The 18,226-nt window shown below is 35.5% G+C and overlaps 1 protein-coding gene across 3 annotated transcripts in view; it reads right to left on the bottom strand.

Annotated features, from left to right (window-relative positions):
* Positions 1–18,226, bottom strand: part of LOC124162838 (general transcription factor 3C polypeptide 1) — a 113,833-nt gene that overhangs the window by 83,351 nt on the left and 12,256 nt on the right. For all 3 annotated transcript variants that reach the window (XR_006865688.1, XM_046539508.1, XM_046539509.1), the window contains exons 9-20: positions 14,341–14,631; positions 13,216–13,360; positions 12,967–13,144; positions 12,119–12,288; positions 11,749–11,989; positions 9,908–10,188; positions 8,194–8,371; positions 7,210–7,381; positions 6,470–6,533; positions 6,180–6,263; positions 4,675–4,895; positions 4,301–4,436 (exon numbers count right to left, since the gene is read on the bottom strand). Coding sequence is in view for 2 of the 3 variants with exons in the window: in XM_046539508.1 (XP_046395464.1) it covers positions 4,301–4,436; positions 4,675–4,895; positions 6,180–6,263; positions 6,470–6,533; positions 7,210–7,381; positions 8,194–8,371; positions 9,908–10,188; positions 11,749–11,989; positions 12,119–12,288; positions 12,967–13,144; positions 13,216–13,360; positions 14,341–14,631 (2,161 nt within the window). In the remaining variant the exon portion in view is untranslated. The remainder of the gene's footprint in view (positions 1–4,300; positions 4,437–4,674; positions 4,896–6,179; positions 6,264–6,469; positions 6,534–7,209; positions 7,382–8,193; positions 8,372–9,907; positions 10,189–11,748; positions 11,990–12,118; positions 12,289–12,966; positions 13,145–13,215; positions 13,361–14,340; positions 14,632–18,226) is intronic.

Below are 18,226 nucleotides of genomic sequence, written 5' to 3'. Positions count from 1 at the left end.
ACAACAGTAAAAAAAGTTCTTAAACAGAAATTCAAAAACAGTACAACCAACTTTACAAAGCATGCCTTAAGAATTCATCTTTTGTAACTTAGATGAGTCTTTTACGACACACAGATAGGAAAGAGGCAATTTCACTTCCCCTGATTCCACTATAATCAACTTCATCCCATATCTGTTTTATCATACCATTAGAACCCATACTAAAATAGCTAACTTAAATCGTTTGATAAGCAATAGAAATACAAAGTACGGATTCTCTTTTGTACATGTTTTTGCCCAGTACTAAAGCACTATAGTCAAGGACTGCATGTATGTACAGTCACTTTCAAAAGTTTTAGGACAAAGTTTGTGGCGCCACTTCTGCTTCTCAAGAAAATTTAGTTTCCCTTACTCCATTTGTTTTCCTTGCTCACGCACTGCAAATATTTCGCTTCCATGTGAAGAGATATGAACAAAGAGGGAGAGGTTACTTGCTAAATTTATCGTTTTGTTTCGATCTTTGATGGATTTAATGATTAATTTCGTGTGCACACTTTGTGTCCTTGCTCCGGTTTTCACTGCTGGTCTGGTATTATGTATTACAAAAATCTCAATGTTAGAAGCCGTGGTGGCGTAGTGGAGTTAATGCGACGTCGTCATAGTAAAGGTTGCTGGATCGATTCCCCTTCTCAGAATTAATAACTCAACATTTTTTTTCCTTGTAACTCCTTTTGCATTTAATAATGGGTTTCAAATACTTTAAATTCGCTGTAACCGTTATATACTTTTTTTAATGGTAAATGGTAATATACAAGTTAAGAATTGGGCAAGGGTTGACGTATCATTTTTATGGATAGCTAGTACACATTTTGAACGTTAGGGATTTGCAAAAGGGGTAACCGTAACCCGACGGTAAGGGGCGCATTAAAACCCAGCGTTGGTATTAACTTAGTGATTTTAGATTGGCGATGAAGGGTCATACATAGCAGTTGATTATTGCATAAATTAGTTTAGAAAGCTGTTGATTATTATGATTTTCTGCAATGAGCACCATGCTTTATCACACGTCTCTTGAGACCCGGAAAACCATCACCAGATAAAGCACAGTGTTCACCACCACAAACCTCAGTCTAGGGATACAAAATAGAGCTTCGAAATTAAACTTTTAAACGCACTATTTATAAAAATTCCCTGGGCAAGACTCCCGGTATGGGCTTCCCTAATATTTTTTTATGAGTCGGCACCCCTGCATATATATCATTATTAAAGATGGCGGAAATAAGGAATTCGCCAATATTTGAATCCTCTTTCAAGTACTGTGTTAAGGCGAACGACAAATAACTTCAATTGCGCGTTCTGAGCACGTTAAAAAAGACGGGGAGTAGAGAAAGCTGGCATCGGCTTTCTCTTGTTCTTAAAGGCGCCAAGGGTCTGAACGTCACATGCGACGGACAGATATTTTGTACTTGCAGTGCTACCCACACACCACACAGGATGGGAACGACATTCAACAGAAAAATGTCCACCACCACCAGATTTTTGAAAAAAGCCCTCGGAGAGAATTACCTATGCACTGTCAAAACGAAAATCTATCTCCGTGAAACCCCACTCATGCTATACACTTACCGTAACAGGCACATAGCGCTAGAGGGTAGTAGAGCTCAATAACCCACTACAACTCTTAAATAATTTCAAGTTTTTCTAACTTAACTGAGAATCGTTTAACAGATAAACCTTTAAATATTTAAAAAATGAAAACTAAAGGAATGAAGTAAATTCTATTACCATGACAAATTATAAAATGAATCCCAGGTAAGTTAAATTTGTGGATATCAATCATCTCTCCCCGAATAATCAAATAAAAATGACTTAAAGTGAAAATAATAATTAAATAAATAATCAAAAATAATTACTTGCGAACCCAAAACTTATGGAAAACTTTAAAATTGTTAATTTGATTGCCGTGTTTTTTTTCAGTACATACGCATAAAAAATAATTGTAAATTTTCGCAACATCTTTTATCGACCAATAAAAGTAAAAAAATCAAAACATGATACAAAAATGGCAAAGCTTGCAAAATTATTCTTCGGAAGGCGTAAGCGTTGGTTTTATCTAATTAATAGCGAGTAATACCGCCATTATTTTCTATGACCGCCTCCAGTCTGGAGCTCATAGAACGAACTAAATTCTCGCACACCTGAGGACGGCGTCCAATTGATTGCCATATTTGGCGCACATGACCAATTTCTTTCTGTGAATTTTCTAACTTTTATGTTTTAACTTATCAAAATTTAGACATTGTGGTTTTATAAAGCAGTTAATAAAGTCCAAATTGTGGCGAGCCATTTATAACTTGGTTTGGTGTAAGTGCACTCCGTAGACGTGCCCCGTATGTAAACGAACCTGAGTGTACACTACACATTTGGGTTTATTCTGCACTAGCACCTTCTGATATACAACAGTTTTTGCTTTGTTATTAGACGCACGAACAAATGAAGCGGATAGTTTACCAACACTGAACATGACACATATAATTGTTCATGAGATGGATTTCCTAAATTCAGACTACAAACACACAACGGTTGACATAGTAATTAGCTAATCACCATCGCGAATGAAACACGAAGCCGAAATTTGAATTTATTTGAACTCATAGGGCATATCAGATGGGATCATGGGAATCCTTGGAATGAGAATATCCTCATCTTTTGGATTGCTGATGTCTTCTGTGGAGTTTAGGGGGGGGGGAGGTTGAAGGGGTAGGTGGAGGTGAGGGGGAAATGGGGAGGGATTGGCTGGTGGCTAGCAATTAGCGACGTTCAGCCCTGGCGGTTTGAACGCTGTTTCCACCCAGGTGTGCTGGGTGAATTTTCTGGTAGTATTTCGATTTAGAGGTCTCTTAAGATATTTTTTTTTCCTTAGGGCTGTTTAGGCCTTCTTCTAAATCATTGCATAAAAATTCTAGATTGTGCATTCGCAATAGGGTATAACATCAACAGGTTCCCTTACCAGCTCGCCGATTACTTGGATGAATCCGTTCTGACAAATTAGTTGGATCTTTGCATTGATTGAAAACTAGAAAACACATTCAACGCAAAACCCTAATGAAGTAATATGTGATGATTATAGAGGCTATTTGCTGTATGTAAGTCAAGTTGGACGTCATATAATGACGCACACATCACCCGTCTCAAGGGACGGGTGAAAAAGTATGGAGCTCATTGCAGAAAATCATGATAATCAACAACTTTCTAAACTAATTAATGCAAAAATCAACTGCTAGGTATGACCCTTCATCGCCAATCTAAAATCACTAAGTTAATACCAACGCTGGGTTTTAATGCGCCCCTTACCGTCGGGTTACGGTTACCCCTTTTGCAAATCCCTAACGTTCAAAATGTGTACTAGCTATCCATAAAAATGATACGTCAACCCTTGCCCAATTCTTAACTTGTATATCACCATTTACCATTTAAAAAAGTATATAACGGTTACAGCGAATTTAAAGTATTTGAAACCCATTATTAAAAGGAAAAGGAGTTACAAGGAAAAAAAATGTTGAGATATTAATTCCGAGCCGGGGAAGCGATCCAACAACCTTTACTATGACGACGTCGCACTAACTCCACTACGCCACCACGGCTTCTGGCGTGGAGATTTTTCGTAATACATAATATCATACCAGCCGTGAAAACCGGAGCAAGGACACAAAGTGTGTACACGAAATTAATCATTAAATCCATCAAAGATCGAAACAAAACGATAAATTTAGCAAGTAACCTCTCCCTCTTTGTTCATATATCTTCACATGGAAGCGAAATATTTGCAGTGCGTGAGCAAGGAAAACAAATGGAGTAAGGGAAACTAAATTTTCTTGAGAAGCAGAAGTGGCGCCACAAACTTTGTCCTAAAACTTTTGAAAGTGACTGTACATAGGCATCACAATTGCTTAATGTGAAGAAAGATTAAAATAGCAAAAGATAAATTCTCTAGTATGGTTTTCCACACATGTACATATTTCTTTTCTCCTCACATTGATGGCTAATTTTAGAGAAATACCTAATTCCACAACATAAAATATAAGCAGGGTCAGTGAAAAAATTTCTTTGCCACCTCGCGTAAGCACTGGCAGTATGAGTACCAGAAAATAATGATTGTGGTGGCCCTATGAGCCCTATAATTGATACATCAATGACAGGCATACGATTCAATGCAAAGCCCGACTTCAAAATTTATTTCTTGGAAATCAGAAAGACAAGCAGCAAATTTCTAAGCTTATCATGGAAATCACAATAACTAATAAATAAAACTTGATCATACCTTTATTTTCCGATGAAGAACATCTCGGATAGCTTGAAAGCTCACAGCGACGTATCTGGGATTAGGAAAAAAATATAGGCCAGCCACTTTACAAGTCAACAGAAGGGAATCTTCCACCTCGGTCCACTCAACTCGCCTTTATGAATAAAAAGGATAAATAAAATTTACAGAATATTCAATAACCACTGATATGAATCACATTAATAGTACTCAAGTCAAAATACCACATTTAAGGTAGTCCATTATTTTTCACAGTTACTCATGCAAGAAGTTATTTTTCAGTAAATAAGAAAGAGTATACATAGCTCAAATAAATAATATGTCATGTTTTCAAACTAAATTCATCACTTAATAAAAAATTATTAGATTATTACAATTTCTTCATTTTTGCCAGAGCTTTCTTATCTTCTTCATCGTAGTAAGGCCTAGAACTTCTTGATTTTCTAGGGAGAACTGTACGTATCACATGCTTTGCTTTTTCCACTTTCTTCTTACACAGGTTCTGAATGGTTGTTAACATTGATCTCTTCTTCATGGTACCAGAAACACGGCCAAACGCTTTGCTCACCTTACCAATTTTTCCCAAGACATGAACCTGATAACAAATATTTAAGTCCATATTTAAAAGGTACATAAAAACTAATGTAAGATACAAGAAAACTTAATCTCAATGAAACCAAATGCTACCTAAAGGTACCCAACCTCAAATGAAGGGGAATGAAAATAGCACCTTGGATTATAGCATTAATAACTAAACAGAAATCAAGTGCCAATTACCAGCTAATAAGTAAACACACCTAAACTTGAAATAATATGGAAACTATAGCAATAATCTCTAGTTGTAAAAGGATATTCCATAAAAACAGGAAAGGTTCACTAAATATTAGGTATTTAGAGTCCTAAGTATAGGACACAATTATGTACATATTTATCATCATATCTAAAATATAAAACGTATAAAATTGTTTCAGGCTTGATTTGTGGAAGTTTGCTATCTCCATGATAAAAACACAAATGGTAATTTCAACACTATTTAATTTAACACTCAACGACCGACCATGGTTTCAACATTGTTCCTTCAGTGCTTTGAAAATTTTCAAGGTCCTTGAACCCATGGTTGGTCGTTGAGTGTTAAATTAAATAGCGTGGAAATTACCATTTGTGTTTTATCATGGAGGTAAAATATAAAAAATCCAAAGATATAAAAAAATACAATAAAAACAATCACAATAAACCATTAATGAAATTAATATTCTCAAAAAAACAGAAGGAAATGATGTGGCATAGGTGGAATTTGAAACTGATATATATTTTTAAAATAAAATAATTGAAGGAATTTAAAATAAAAGTAATGAAAAATGAATACAAATAATTTAAAAATTAAAACAGTACATCAGAATAAATCACACTTTTCATATCTAAGAAGTTATCTAAGGCAGGAGCAGAGGAATGTTTCAAGATAGAAATACTCATGCAAAGTCGTTTGCTGAAACACAGTAAGCAGTAAAAAACTAGAGGTAAAATCCTTCAGAGGAAAAATAATATGCCTTAATGGGGATATGAACCCAGATCTCCTGAACATTTTTAACCTTTTAAACCATCAAGGCATCTTTTCCCTCTGCAGAGATTTTTTAGCTTCAGAGTACATGGTGGCAAATGCTGGCAGACATAAAATGTCAAAAGGCAGCATGTCTGTGTGCATTGCACTACAGTCCCAATGAATACACTTCATTTTGATTGCCGAAGTATTTATCAAAGAAGGAAATAACAGCCGAATAGCCAGCAGATTACCCTGCCCTTATTTTCTTGAAGAGAATGAAAACCTGACATTGACAAAGCAGTATCAACGGAAGCACATTCATAATCATGTCGTAATTACCTGTGGAAGCACACCGTACTTCTCTTTTCCAAGCTTTAACTTAGTTGCTCTGATGGAAAGTTCCGCTGTGGTCACACTCTCAGGCTATGAAAAGTATAAAGATCAATAATCCATATTTATTCCAAAAATTAATTAATAATAATAAGAATAACAACAATGATTTTACTGTTCTTAGGCAAAGCAGCCAAAGAAGTATTACATGTAATTTTAAGAATTGAATTACTGCTCATACTAAACAATTATCTATCTAAACTGTAACATTATTCAATGATGTTGCAATTAATATTTACCCTCTGAGATGGATTTTTTTGGTGAGGATTAAGATTCCCCTTGGTCCAATTTCTTTTCAAGTGCCTGTTAGGATAGACAAAAGAAACACTTCTTGTTGAACGCACACTCATTGTAATCAGATTGAGAATATAATTCACTACAAAGCAATATTGAAATCTTTTGTGGCTTAAACACTAGCAAAGTTACAAATGATTTAAAAAAAAATACATACTTCAAAACAAATATAAAATAATGATACTGTAACATGAGAAAAATAGGGAAGAAATGCATAAACTATGTACTAAATTACAATAACATAATGCAATATTTTCCAACAAGACTTGGATACCAATAGAATTATACCCTCTTTTCTATGAGTTCAGTTTCCATTAACCCACCACTTTATGGCAGATGTACCATATTCATCCACCACAGCGAATTCATAGACAAGAAAGTTAGAAAAAGACAAACATACTAATCCTTTCACATAACTGAGATTAGAATTTGCCGTCAAATATGCAATCAATCACAACACTCAACCATCACTACCCTCAGAGAATTTCCGACAGGACTCAATCAAATAAGACGCTTAAATTTCTCGTTACAGAGAGGCAAATCTGAATTTATTCCTTAAGATTTTTGTGGTTTTTCAGTGATGAACCCTTTAAACCTAACTATCTTTAAATCAAAAAAGAAACTCAGGGTCAATAAAATTGGAGGCAAAAGAGCATCTACACTAAATTTCATAAAATGTACGTACGAAAATATAGCAGAGTCTAATCCAGCAGCACCTCTGTGATCACCAGGAATGTACCCAACATCTAGTGTAGGAGCTTCTTCTGCATTTTTAGGTTGCATTGCTTCTATCATTGATTCCTTATATTCCAGAACCTCGAGAGTAATATCATTTCCTGTTACACACATCCTACCACCTAATAAACAAAAGAAATCACTGAAATCAGTTTCCAAGTAGGCTTCCGCGGAGATTATGATGAATTCTGCTGGTTTTTTCGGGTATTCTTCCGCGTTTATCCATTTGTAGGACGATATTTCGCCAACGTTCCAGTCCCTGAGGAAGCCAACTGGAACGTTGGCGAAATATCGTCCTACAAATGGATAAACGCGGAAGAATACCCGAAAAAACCAGCAGAATTCACTGAAATCAGTATTTACATGATGCCATCTTTTTTCCTTTTGATCACAAAGCCTATACATGTAACACTACATAGCCATACTTTTTGATAATTAGATTATGTCTCAACATTCTATAACACACATCATGAATGTGGAGGATACATACAGATATATTTTGTATTTGCAACCAGTAACAATCTAAGAATCAACCTCGATGAAATAAAAAAATGGGAAAATTGAAACATGCAGTAGCAGGTGAACCAATGAATTTTTAAATGTAGAACTAGTATTTTATACACGGAGGAAAATGAAGTGCCACTGAAAACTTTGAGTGAAGACAGATATTTTGCAAGGCAATTTCAAATTTCCTCCATTGAATAAAAAAAATTCAGAATACAAAAGTTCCACTCTCACTATAAGGATTAATTGGGGACACCTGCAATTGAACCAAATTTTTATTCTCTAGTCTGTCCTTAAAAGCATTGCTGGCACACAAATTGGAATCATCACATTTATGTTCCGTTACATATTTTATAACTCTTCTGGTTATTCAAACAAAAAAATAACTGGTTAATAGTCACTAAGATTGTTGAAACGAAATGACACTCACCCAATTGAGTTTTCAGGCAAATGTTCCACATATCATACCAATATTTATCCACATCACCCATTGTTTCGAAATAATAACTCCGCTGAACATACTCAATATCATCTGACACCTGGTGATAACCAGCTTTTGAAGTTGTGGTATCCAATAATATTGCTTTCCGATTCAAATAAATGAAGACCTATTACATTGAAAAAATATTTTCTCAGCATTATTAACTTTTCCAGTCACATTACTAAAGCAAAGCAGTTACCAGAAACCTTGCAAAAAGAATGCAAGCCTTTGTGAAGATTTTCAATTTTGCCTTGGAAATTTTTAAATACAAAACTTAAGTATTCACATCAAACTCAATTAGAAATAAATAGATGCATTATTTAACCAGTTGGTAAGTTCAAGAATAGATAGCCATACATATACAGTTGAGGACCTCAAATCCGGAAAGCTTGGGACCAAAGGGTTTCTGGATTTCTGGCCGTTAGCCAGCACGAAACATGCATCATTCAAGGAATGGCGATCGCCAATCAACCATTGATTGGTATAGCAAAGCTTGTCTTGTCATTCAGACATGTGGATGCTGCCGTATGTCAGCTATAAATTGTGAAATATTCACTTTAACCCCGCAACTTAAGTACCCAACCGATGGATAGCAAATACACAATCTCAATCCTCACAGCTGTGTAAAAGGAGCAGAGGTCTAGCTAAATGTGAATGTGTGGATGGTCTGTCAAACAACCCCTAGAAGAACATTTGTCACCTTAGATGGATTCAAATACACTGCATTGATCGAGGCAAAAAACTTGCTAAATAAGTCATCAAATCACGACCATAGCTTTGGCAGCATAAATTATACGTACTTAATACTGGATGAGAACAAGCAATAAATACATCTTTTTTTTCAAGCTCAATAGCTTTCGTTGATAGCATTCGCTAGCAGATGTTGCAATATCTATTGATATCTTCCTTCGTGGGACAGTAAATCTGTGCAAATGCTTCTACATTTTGTTAATTAATTAATTTATAGATGCATTCAGGCTCTTGTGCTTGATATTTAAGATCCCTGTGTGTCCATGCCTAGGTTGTAAGCATAAGTTCATAACGTGTGATTACTTTCTACCCGTCCCAGAACAAGGTTTGGAGAGTGTTGCCATGAGGTGGCAAGTCGAAACCCTACGCAGAGGAATTTTTAAATGTTCCGGATTTCTGGTTTGCTGGGTTTCTGGATTCCGGATTCGAGGTCCTATACATAACTATAGTAACAAAATCACCACATTTCTAAAAGTATTATCTAGTAGGTAAACACCTTATTTGAGCAGCCTTATGAACCTTTGGCTAACATACCAAAGAGGTATTATTAATAAGTATAGAAAGCATTACAGAAAAGAATGGAAAATTTGAATCTCCAATGGCAATGAATTTTGAAAAGATTCTAAAACTCACTAATCTTTTTCCTCACATTCAAATATTTCTAATCCCATGCATAAAGAGTAAATGGCCCATGGTATTTTAATTCAAAATTGTGACACATGACTTACATCTGTACATATTCACTTTAAGCTGTTAATAAAAATAAATTGATACATACTGAAAATAAAGAGGTGTCTCATTCACCAAAGCTTTCATTATCTTTTATTATGCTATGGGTCTTAGGGCTGCAATTCTCTGCTCAAACAAAACAGAAATAATGACACAATACCAGCATTAGGACCGATTTATTTACCTGATCTTTATCTTTAAGTCTCTGGGGTCCAAATTGCAACAGTCCAATAAAGCACAATCGGCACACTATTTCATGGATGTTAAATATGTATCGCCTTCCAAACATAAGATATTTCTTCATTTTAGCTGGGAGTGACCGCAAAAGGTAATGCTGACGGATAGGATGATTTAAGTACTCTTCTAAGCCAGGTACTTCACATGTAACATTATAAATTTTAACAAAAATACAAAGAGGAATTCTTAACAACCAGTCGCTCATGAAAGTCCATCCTCCAGGGAATCCTAAGAAGAAAAAGAGAAAATTAAGGAAGAAAATACAATAATATTCTTCCACTCTGTATTTTAACCACAGTGGTTTCTCTACCTAAAGGCATCTCAAAATCAAAATCTGTATTTGTAAAGTAGAAGTCCCAATTAAATTCTAAAATAAAGTAATCCCTTAAATGCCTGCTGCTCGATCAGCCAATGATGGACCTTGGCCTTTTTGTAACAAAGATGAACTGTATTTAGATTGGGATCAAATTACTCTTACTGCTAAGGATTGACTCTGTCATGTAGAATGGAATTTTCTTAAGTAAAAATATGTGCATAACTTTAATAGCTTAGCAGTCAAACAAGGTGTGAAGTAGATTACATAAAGAATCCTACCTTCAATATGTTTATTTTATTATTGCCATATGAGAAATCTTTAATAGGAAAGCATTCTATTTGCCCCAACAACCAACGCTTACAGGCACATAGTAATTCTTTTTTCTGAAGGCGTTCAGTTCAATATGATATACATTATTTACTAAGAGGTTATTCATAGTCATCATCTGAATACATACATGAGAATGCCATCATTTAGTGACTCTGGCAGATCAAGGTGTGAAGGTGGAATATCAAAGGCCCCAAAATTGAGCCTTAAGGAATACACTTGACAACCTCATAATGTAGGATTCCTTTTTTACTGGTAAAATGATAATTTTCAATTGATTTTTCAAAGAAATAAAGGCAAACAAGCAAGCAACATACTCTTATGAAATCACCTTCAGGTGCACACCAAGTGCAAGGATTCCCCAGTGGCTTGGTGGAATTTTCACACTTAATTTGCAGTTCCACTTCAGTAACTACTTTTAAAGAAACAGACACTACAACAAGGTGACAATTCAAAATGAAAAAAATGCAAAGATGAGGTACACTTAACCCTTGGGATGAAGAAGTTCACGATTTTAGCTGCCAGCCAGTGCAGAAGACACTCCCTATGCAGGAGGCACCCCCTGCCAAGAAGGCTGGTCTGGTAGAGATAAGCCCTTTAGGCATCCCGATATTGAGGAAAAGTGCCCAAGTGCAAGACATCCAGGTAGCAATAAAAATTTTGGGTTAATACCACAGTCAGCATGTAAAAATGTATAAAAGGATCCCAAAATCTAAGGGTTAATAACATAATTTTCCAAATTCTAGCCAGTAGCCAACGAAGTGTAGAAATATCCTGGTGTGGAAAATTCAAGAATGATACAGATTTTCCAGTTTTCGAGGGTTGTTGAGGCCCTGGAAACCCATCTCTCACCAGTGGCTGGATACAAATGGGGGGTGCAGGGGGCGTGGCCGCTCGCATTGCCTAACATTGCAGAGCCACAATTGGAACTTTTTTTAAACCATAAGATAGCATTTTCTTGTATACGTGTATAATCAGTTTAAATAGAACTTTCTTAAACTTTGCATGCGACTTATTTTTCACTAGGTACGATAAAAGTAAAGGTAGCTCAAAGATAAATTTTGTTTTTTTCTGTATCTGCTACTGTCTCCCACTACAGACAGTATCAATTACAGGTAAGAAAAAGAGACCATTGAAAAACTTGCCTAAATGCTCAGGTAGAGGTGGGATGAATGTTTTCCAACAAATAGTGGGGTGATAGATAGTTGGTAATTCCTGAGTCAACTCATCATCTAAAACATGTCCATTTAAAATAATTTTCTCAATCAGCTGCTGTTGATCAAGACCTTTTTCCCCCTCATATGAATACAGCAGATAAAATAAAAATCTATGCAACAATTTCATTCGCACAAATTTAGGGCAAAACCCATATTTCTTGCCGAAAATCTGAAAAAGAACAAAATTAATACCAATAAACTTTTGAAATAAATATTATGACATTGAAATCGAAATATTGAAGTAAATTGAAATTAAGTCTTAAAATGTCACGATGAACATAAAAATAGGAAAAATTACCTTTCCTCTTACTACATTTAACTTCTCTTTATCCTCAGCATTAGCCTTCTTTTCTTTTGAATGCTTGGCAGCCGCAGCTTTCTTTGCCTGTGCTTTTGAAATATTTGCTTTTTGGTGGATAAAAAACTTCACCTTAGCTTGTTCTATAGCTGATTGTATGACACCATCATCTGCAATAAAAGCTCATATCAACAATGTAACTTCTCCCTTGATTAACCCTAATACGGGCAACATATTTTTCTGACGTAATCGGGCAAGGTGAGTCCAATGGACTCTTTTAACTTGTGCTTTTAATTTAAACTATTAAACAGTGAAAAATATTACTTTTCACATCTATTTGTACATATTGTGCACTATAGAACCATTTAACATAAAATTGATTATTTTTTGTTTTACAAAAGTTTTACATTACTTATTAATTTCATACATAGTCAAACGGCGAGTGCAGTAGACTCTTTTGACTAATTCTTTCTGTTTTCACTACATATTTATCGTTACATGTACATAGTGGTAATTTTACATTATTTTGACAATTCAAACCAAATATATGTAAAATGCACATTACTTTTTCCATTTTGTGCAAACAGACTCACCTTGCCCGGATTTGTGGGAATTCAGGGAAAAAATTATTTTTTAAGTTACTTTAATTCCGTAACAAGTTTGAATTACTCTAATTTATAGGAAATATACCTTTAGAAGAGGTAGAAAAATTATGACATTTCAATAACATAATAAAATTCTCAAAAATGTGATGCGATGAGTCCAAGAGACTCACCTTGCCCGTATAAGGGTTAAAAAAAATTGCACCAAAATAATAAAAAGCAGTGGCAAATATTTTACAAACATACCTTTAGCAATTGAGGGATCACAAATAAAATGCAAAATTCTTGTTTTGTTTTTCAATTTCAAAGTAATATTTAAGGTTTTCACAAATCCATCTTCCCTGAGTGATGTTAGCAGCCGCAGAAAAGATTTCTTATCAATCTTTGCATTATAGCCTTCACGCTCTTCTTCTTCATTGATGTACTACAGAGAAAACCTGGTGTAATTTGAGTGAATTAGAGTGACTCATTTCAAATGACAAAGAGATCCTTTACCTGCATTAGTTTGGTATAGTCATATATAACTTTATCTCCCTTGACACATTCCAAAATAATATTTGCTCTTTTCAACATTCGATAGGTCATTTGCTCTTTCTTAAGATTCCACTGATGACTTAGCATGTCTTGATACTTGGTATACCTGAAAAAATACCAAGAAAAAACAAGAGCGAGCTGAGAAATCAGAGTCAGTATTAGCATCAACAGGAGCAAATGATGAACCTTGACCCCATTTTCCCAAATACCCTTACAAAGAGCAAAATTGATGTGTCACCAAATGCTTTGCAAATCATAGTATCAGAAACAGGATACATAAGACACATGTTGCTCCAAGCTGCCAAGGGAGAAATTTCACCCTGAAAATTTCATTATGTATTTGATGAGACTAAAAGCAGTGCTTTCTCATGCTTATGAAGAATAAAGGAGTATAAGGATGAATAATTGAAAAAATGAACACACCTAATAGAATAGCCATGAGGAATAGAAAGGAATGCATAAGAGGAAGAAAAAAATTATGAGAAAAATACTAAGCAAAATAGAATACCTAAGTTCAAATTATGTATTGACTAGTTAGTAGCAGAGAATCCACTGCAAAATACAAAAAATATGTCCAGATTGAACAATCAATACACTTGTTACGGCAGACAAATAAATCAACATTCTTCCCACTGTGAGCTGACTCAGGTAATGAGTCTTACACTATAATCCATCATACATAATTTAGCAAAAACATAACCACAGACATCTCATTATGAATGGTATGGTATTTGGGGGAGGCGACCGACAGCTGAGGTCATTTGCGCCATGAGGAAAGGATAGGTTAGGAAGGGTGGAGAGAAACCCGGCGTCGGCATTAGCCTGCTCTTAACGAAAGGCACCAAGGGGACCACAGCTGAACGTCCCATCCGACGGACGGAGTGTCGCGCTTGAAATGTCCTCCACACAACATTCAAGCAGGGATCGGACAGTCTCTGAAAATTCTCCTCCACCGCCAGGATTTGAACCCAAGCCCGCCGGGTGGGAAGCCAACACTCTAGCCACCACACCAACCCAATCCCCCATCTCATTATGAGCTGGAATAAAATTAAATTGACATAGAATAATAAAATATCCATAGCTTACTGTTTAGGAGTGGGTATATTAGCAGACTCTTCCTCAATAAATGTTTCAACGACCTCTCCAGATATTTCTGGAGTTTCATCTGGAAGTTTACCAGAGCTAATTGTACTTTGAACTGCTGAAGGTGACTCAGGTACACTTTCACTTGGCACAGAAGAGGCTGCTGGCTCTACATTGGTACTGGGAGGCTCTTCTGGCTCAGGTTTCGAAGTTAGTAAATCAATCATCTTCTGCTTTTCTTTCTCATACTGAACAATAATGTCACCTTGACGGGAGAATTTTCGGCACACAAACCTGCAACAAGTATTTGTTTCTGAAAGATTTCACCACCAATGGCTCAGATTATTTTTCTTAAGCTTGATAAGAGAAAACCATATATGTACAATGCTCAGTCCCTTATCATATTTAAAATAACTTTCATTGTCATTAGGCTAATGTATAAGTAACAGAGACTGTCTATGGTAAAAATGATATCATAAATCTATCAATTGAATCCATAAATAAGGAGATATTTTAAGGCTATACTAAATACATAATAATTTTATTAACCATCCATTTTGAAAGGCAAGTCAAAGGTATTACATACATAAAAAATAGATATGTATACACATGTCAGCGCAAAGAATAACACAATGTTTTTACTTTTTTATATAATGTAAATGCACTTTTTTCAGAGACACATTCATTTAATCAATAGAATACTTTGTTCATAGCATTTGTTTTACCATAGAATAAATTTTAATTTTACATTTACATTTGTTTACTGTCCTTCATTGCTTTGATAGAATCAGGTATCTTATCAAAATATTGATTTTCAGTTTACAGTACCTTTTTGTCATAAAATGATATTTTTAGGAATAAATATGCTATTAAAATTATTAGGATACCTTGTTTGGTATTTTTAACAGCTCAAAAAGGGTGTGTTTGTATGAGTTATTTTTTACAGTTCCAAAAAATTAACTTTTTAATGAAGCTGTGACATTACAACTAGCAGTGCATTATTATTATTATTATTTTAAGAATACCGGGACTAGCCACAGCGATATCTTTACGAAGTTACCCACAATGCACACATTGTGCAAAAAATCCACTGAGAAAAAATCATTCGCCTTGACCAGGATTCAAACCCAGAGATTTCCGGCCGAGTGCTATAACCAATTAACCCATTATTCCCCAGACTGCACATAGGGCTTTTAACTCCGGTTATTTCGTATTTTACGGTTAATTATGGCCTAATTAAGATTAATTTTTGGACAAAATTAATATATTCAGCATAATATATGATTTGCATAATGTTGCGTTTACGCAACGCTGGGAAAACTCCGGAAAATAAAAGCAAAAAAAATTTTGAAAACTTAGGTTGCATATTTTATTTTTCATCGTCTTTTCTGATGTAATGTTCAATAACGTGCTGCTCGGAATTAAACGTAGCGCTTTGAACAACATAATTATCCTTGATTTGCAAATTTGACATCTTTGCAGGGAATTATATGTAGCCTGCGGATGAAATGCCGTATTCTCCCTTGACGGGCATGCTGCGGTTAACCCCACATACATGTTATTTTTCCTAAGGTGGACACCGATTTTTATGGCAAATGTCATCAGCCATTGTATTGGAAACGATTTCTAGTCTCAGTAAAGTTTTACGATCTCGGACCGAAATTCTAACTGAGGAATTGCTTTGCCCGTGACTTAGGCGTAAAATCACCATGGATTCACCACTGCACTGTCAACCCCTTTTCGGAATAGAGGCCACCTCCATTTTTTGCTCATAAAGTGGATACGGTAACATGCAACATAATTATCGAGAAAATCTACCCCTCCCATTCCCTGATTGTAATCGTTGATGATATTTCGATTTTCTACGGGGATCTCCGGGAATATCTTTTCGTCCTTACTATGGGTACCATATTCCCATAATTTAAAGCAACAGCGATGACAGAGTTATCCTGCCGTCGCACTAAGAGAATATTTTTTGACCTGTCAAACGAATAGTAAAAATCCCCGTTAGGTTTTTTTGTCAAATCTCTCGAAGACATGAGTGCGCAGTTTTCCGTTCGATTTCCTCTTGCTTTTCCCGTTGAAAAATAACAATTATCACTTAAGAGTTAAGATTGAAACTGAGGAAGAAATTATCAAAATACTTGGCAAGAATTTTCGGAGACTAACAAAAAAATTCAGCAAATTTATTACAACCCTTTCTTCTAGTGAACTTACAAATCCTAGGTATATCACTTTCAAGTTCCGCCTCACCATATGGCAAAAATTGATTGAGAAAGCCTGTAGATGAGGTCAGACACCACAATGTATAACCTACTCTAAATTGTTCCCCACGAATGAACATTTTAGCTGTGTGCTACCTGAAATATGAAACCATTTGTTGGGAAAATTCCTTACTGAATGGAATTTTGGTTAAGTCTATTGAGAAAAAGTCCAACTTTCAAAAATGTATCACTTTGTGTAGTTGAGAATTATCGGAGAGCTGTCGATATTTATTTAATGCATGAAACCAAATCCTCGTCATAAATTGCCTCACAATTGCGACAGACATCTCCTCTTGGCTTGTCCAGTACAACTTAGTGCGTGGTAATACATGATACCCCGACAACATTACCATTCCAATTATTTTTTTTATATCTGCCTCACCCTGAGTAAATGTATGGTTATTTATCTCCTCAGCATAATTATTGAGTAGCTCAAAATTAATTCAATTAATTTACCACAGAAATAAGTGACGGAGCTCAATTGGTGAGTGGCCTCCATACTGAGTAATAAGTGTTTCTATTCCCTTTTTCACACAGAAATTCGGGACTCCTACGGAGGTAGATTCTATTTTTTCACATTTAGATGAACCGCTGTTTGTTCTCTGCATCTTTTACCTGGACGTGCGCGTTTACTGGACGATTTTTCTTTTGATACTGCTGGGGTAAATTTTGATTTACCTTGCAGCACCTCCTGCAATATTCGAAATACTGAGAAGATGTAATCCCCATTGTAGTTACAAAGTTAAGAAAATATTATAAATCGCCTCTCCTGTCAATTTATATTCTTCAGTTACCTTCTTGACGCTTCTTATAAAGTACACGCCTGAGGCGTAAAAATAATGAATAAAATTTTCTTCAATTCTAAATCTGAAGGAAACCCCTGAATAAATTATTTAGCAAAAAGCCGAGCAAAAACTACTGCGGTATGATTGATATAATTACTGGATGAGAATTAAAGATGCATTTCAGAGGACAATTTCACTGATACGAACCCAACTGAAGCTAGATTATTAGCCTTACATCACCTAAGCGATAGAAGAAAAAAAAGGTAACTCAGGATTGCACGGAGAAAATTCCAATGAGCGACTAGAGGAACGCTCCACCTTCCATCACAATCCTGCTTCAACTAATAGGTTTCTCACCCTCTCATTCTACCATCTCTGAAAATTAATGCATCTGAAGCTGAATTTAACGTCAACGAAGTAATCCTTTCACTCAACGACATGGGAATTACATTGCCCTGTATCGGTTCCACGTGTGCGCGCAACAGTTTGACTCCACGAAGTACCAGAGTGTTCGATGTAAAATTCGTACCGATGGCCATGTTGGAATTCAAGATACCATTCACCCTTTACTATGCAAACTCACAACCTGTGAGTGCCACAAATGCATCTAAACTGCCTCCAAAAGACTACGTTGTCGATTAAAAGCCATATTGATGATTTTCGTTATGCTTTGAGACAAGCCCTCTGGTCTACCAGAGAATTCCCATCGTTGCGTAAACGCAACATTATTTACAACAACCATATTTATACCAGTAGCGATGAAAGTTCGTGACAAAAATAAACATGATGAATAAAGAAGCTTAGAACTAAAAGAAAACATTACCTCTAGCAAGATCGCCC

The sequence above is a fragment of the Ischnura elegans genome, chromosome 7, assembly GCF_921293095.1.
Source record: "Ischnura elegans chromosome 7, ioIscEleg1.1, whole genome shotgun sequence".
NCBI lineage: Eukaryota > Metazoa > Arthropoda > Insecta > Odonata > Coenagrionidae > Ischnura > Ischnura elegans.
The sequence above is the reverse complement of the archived record's forward strand: the minus strand, read 5'-3'. Positions and strand labels throughout refer to the sequence as shown.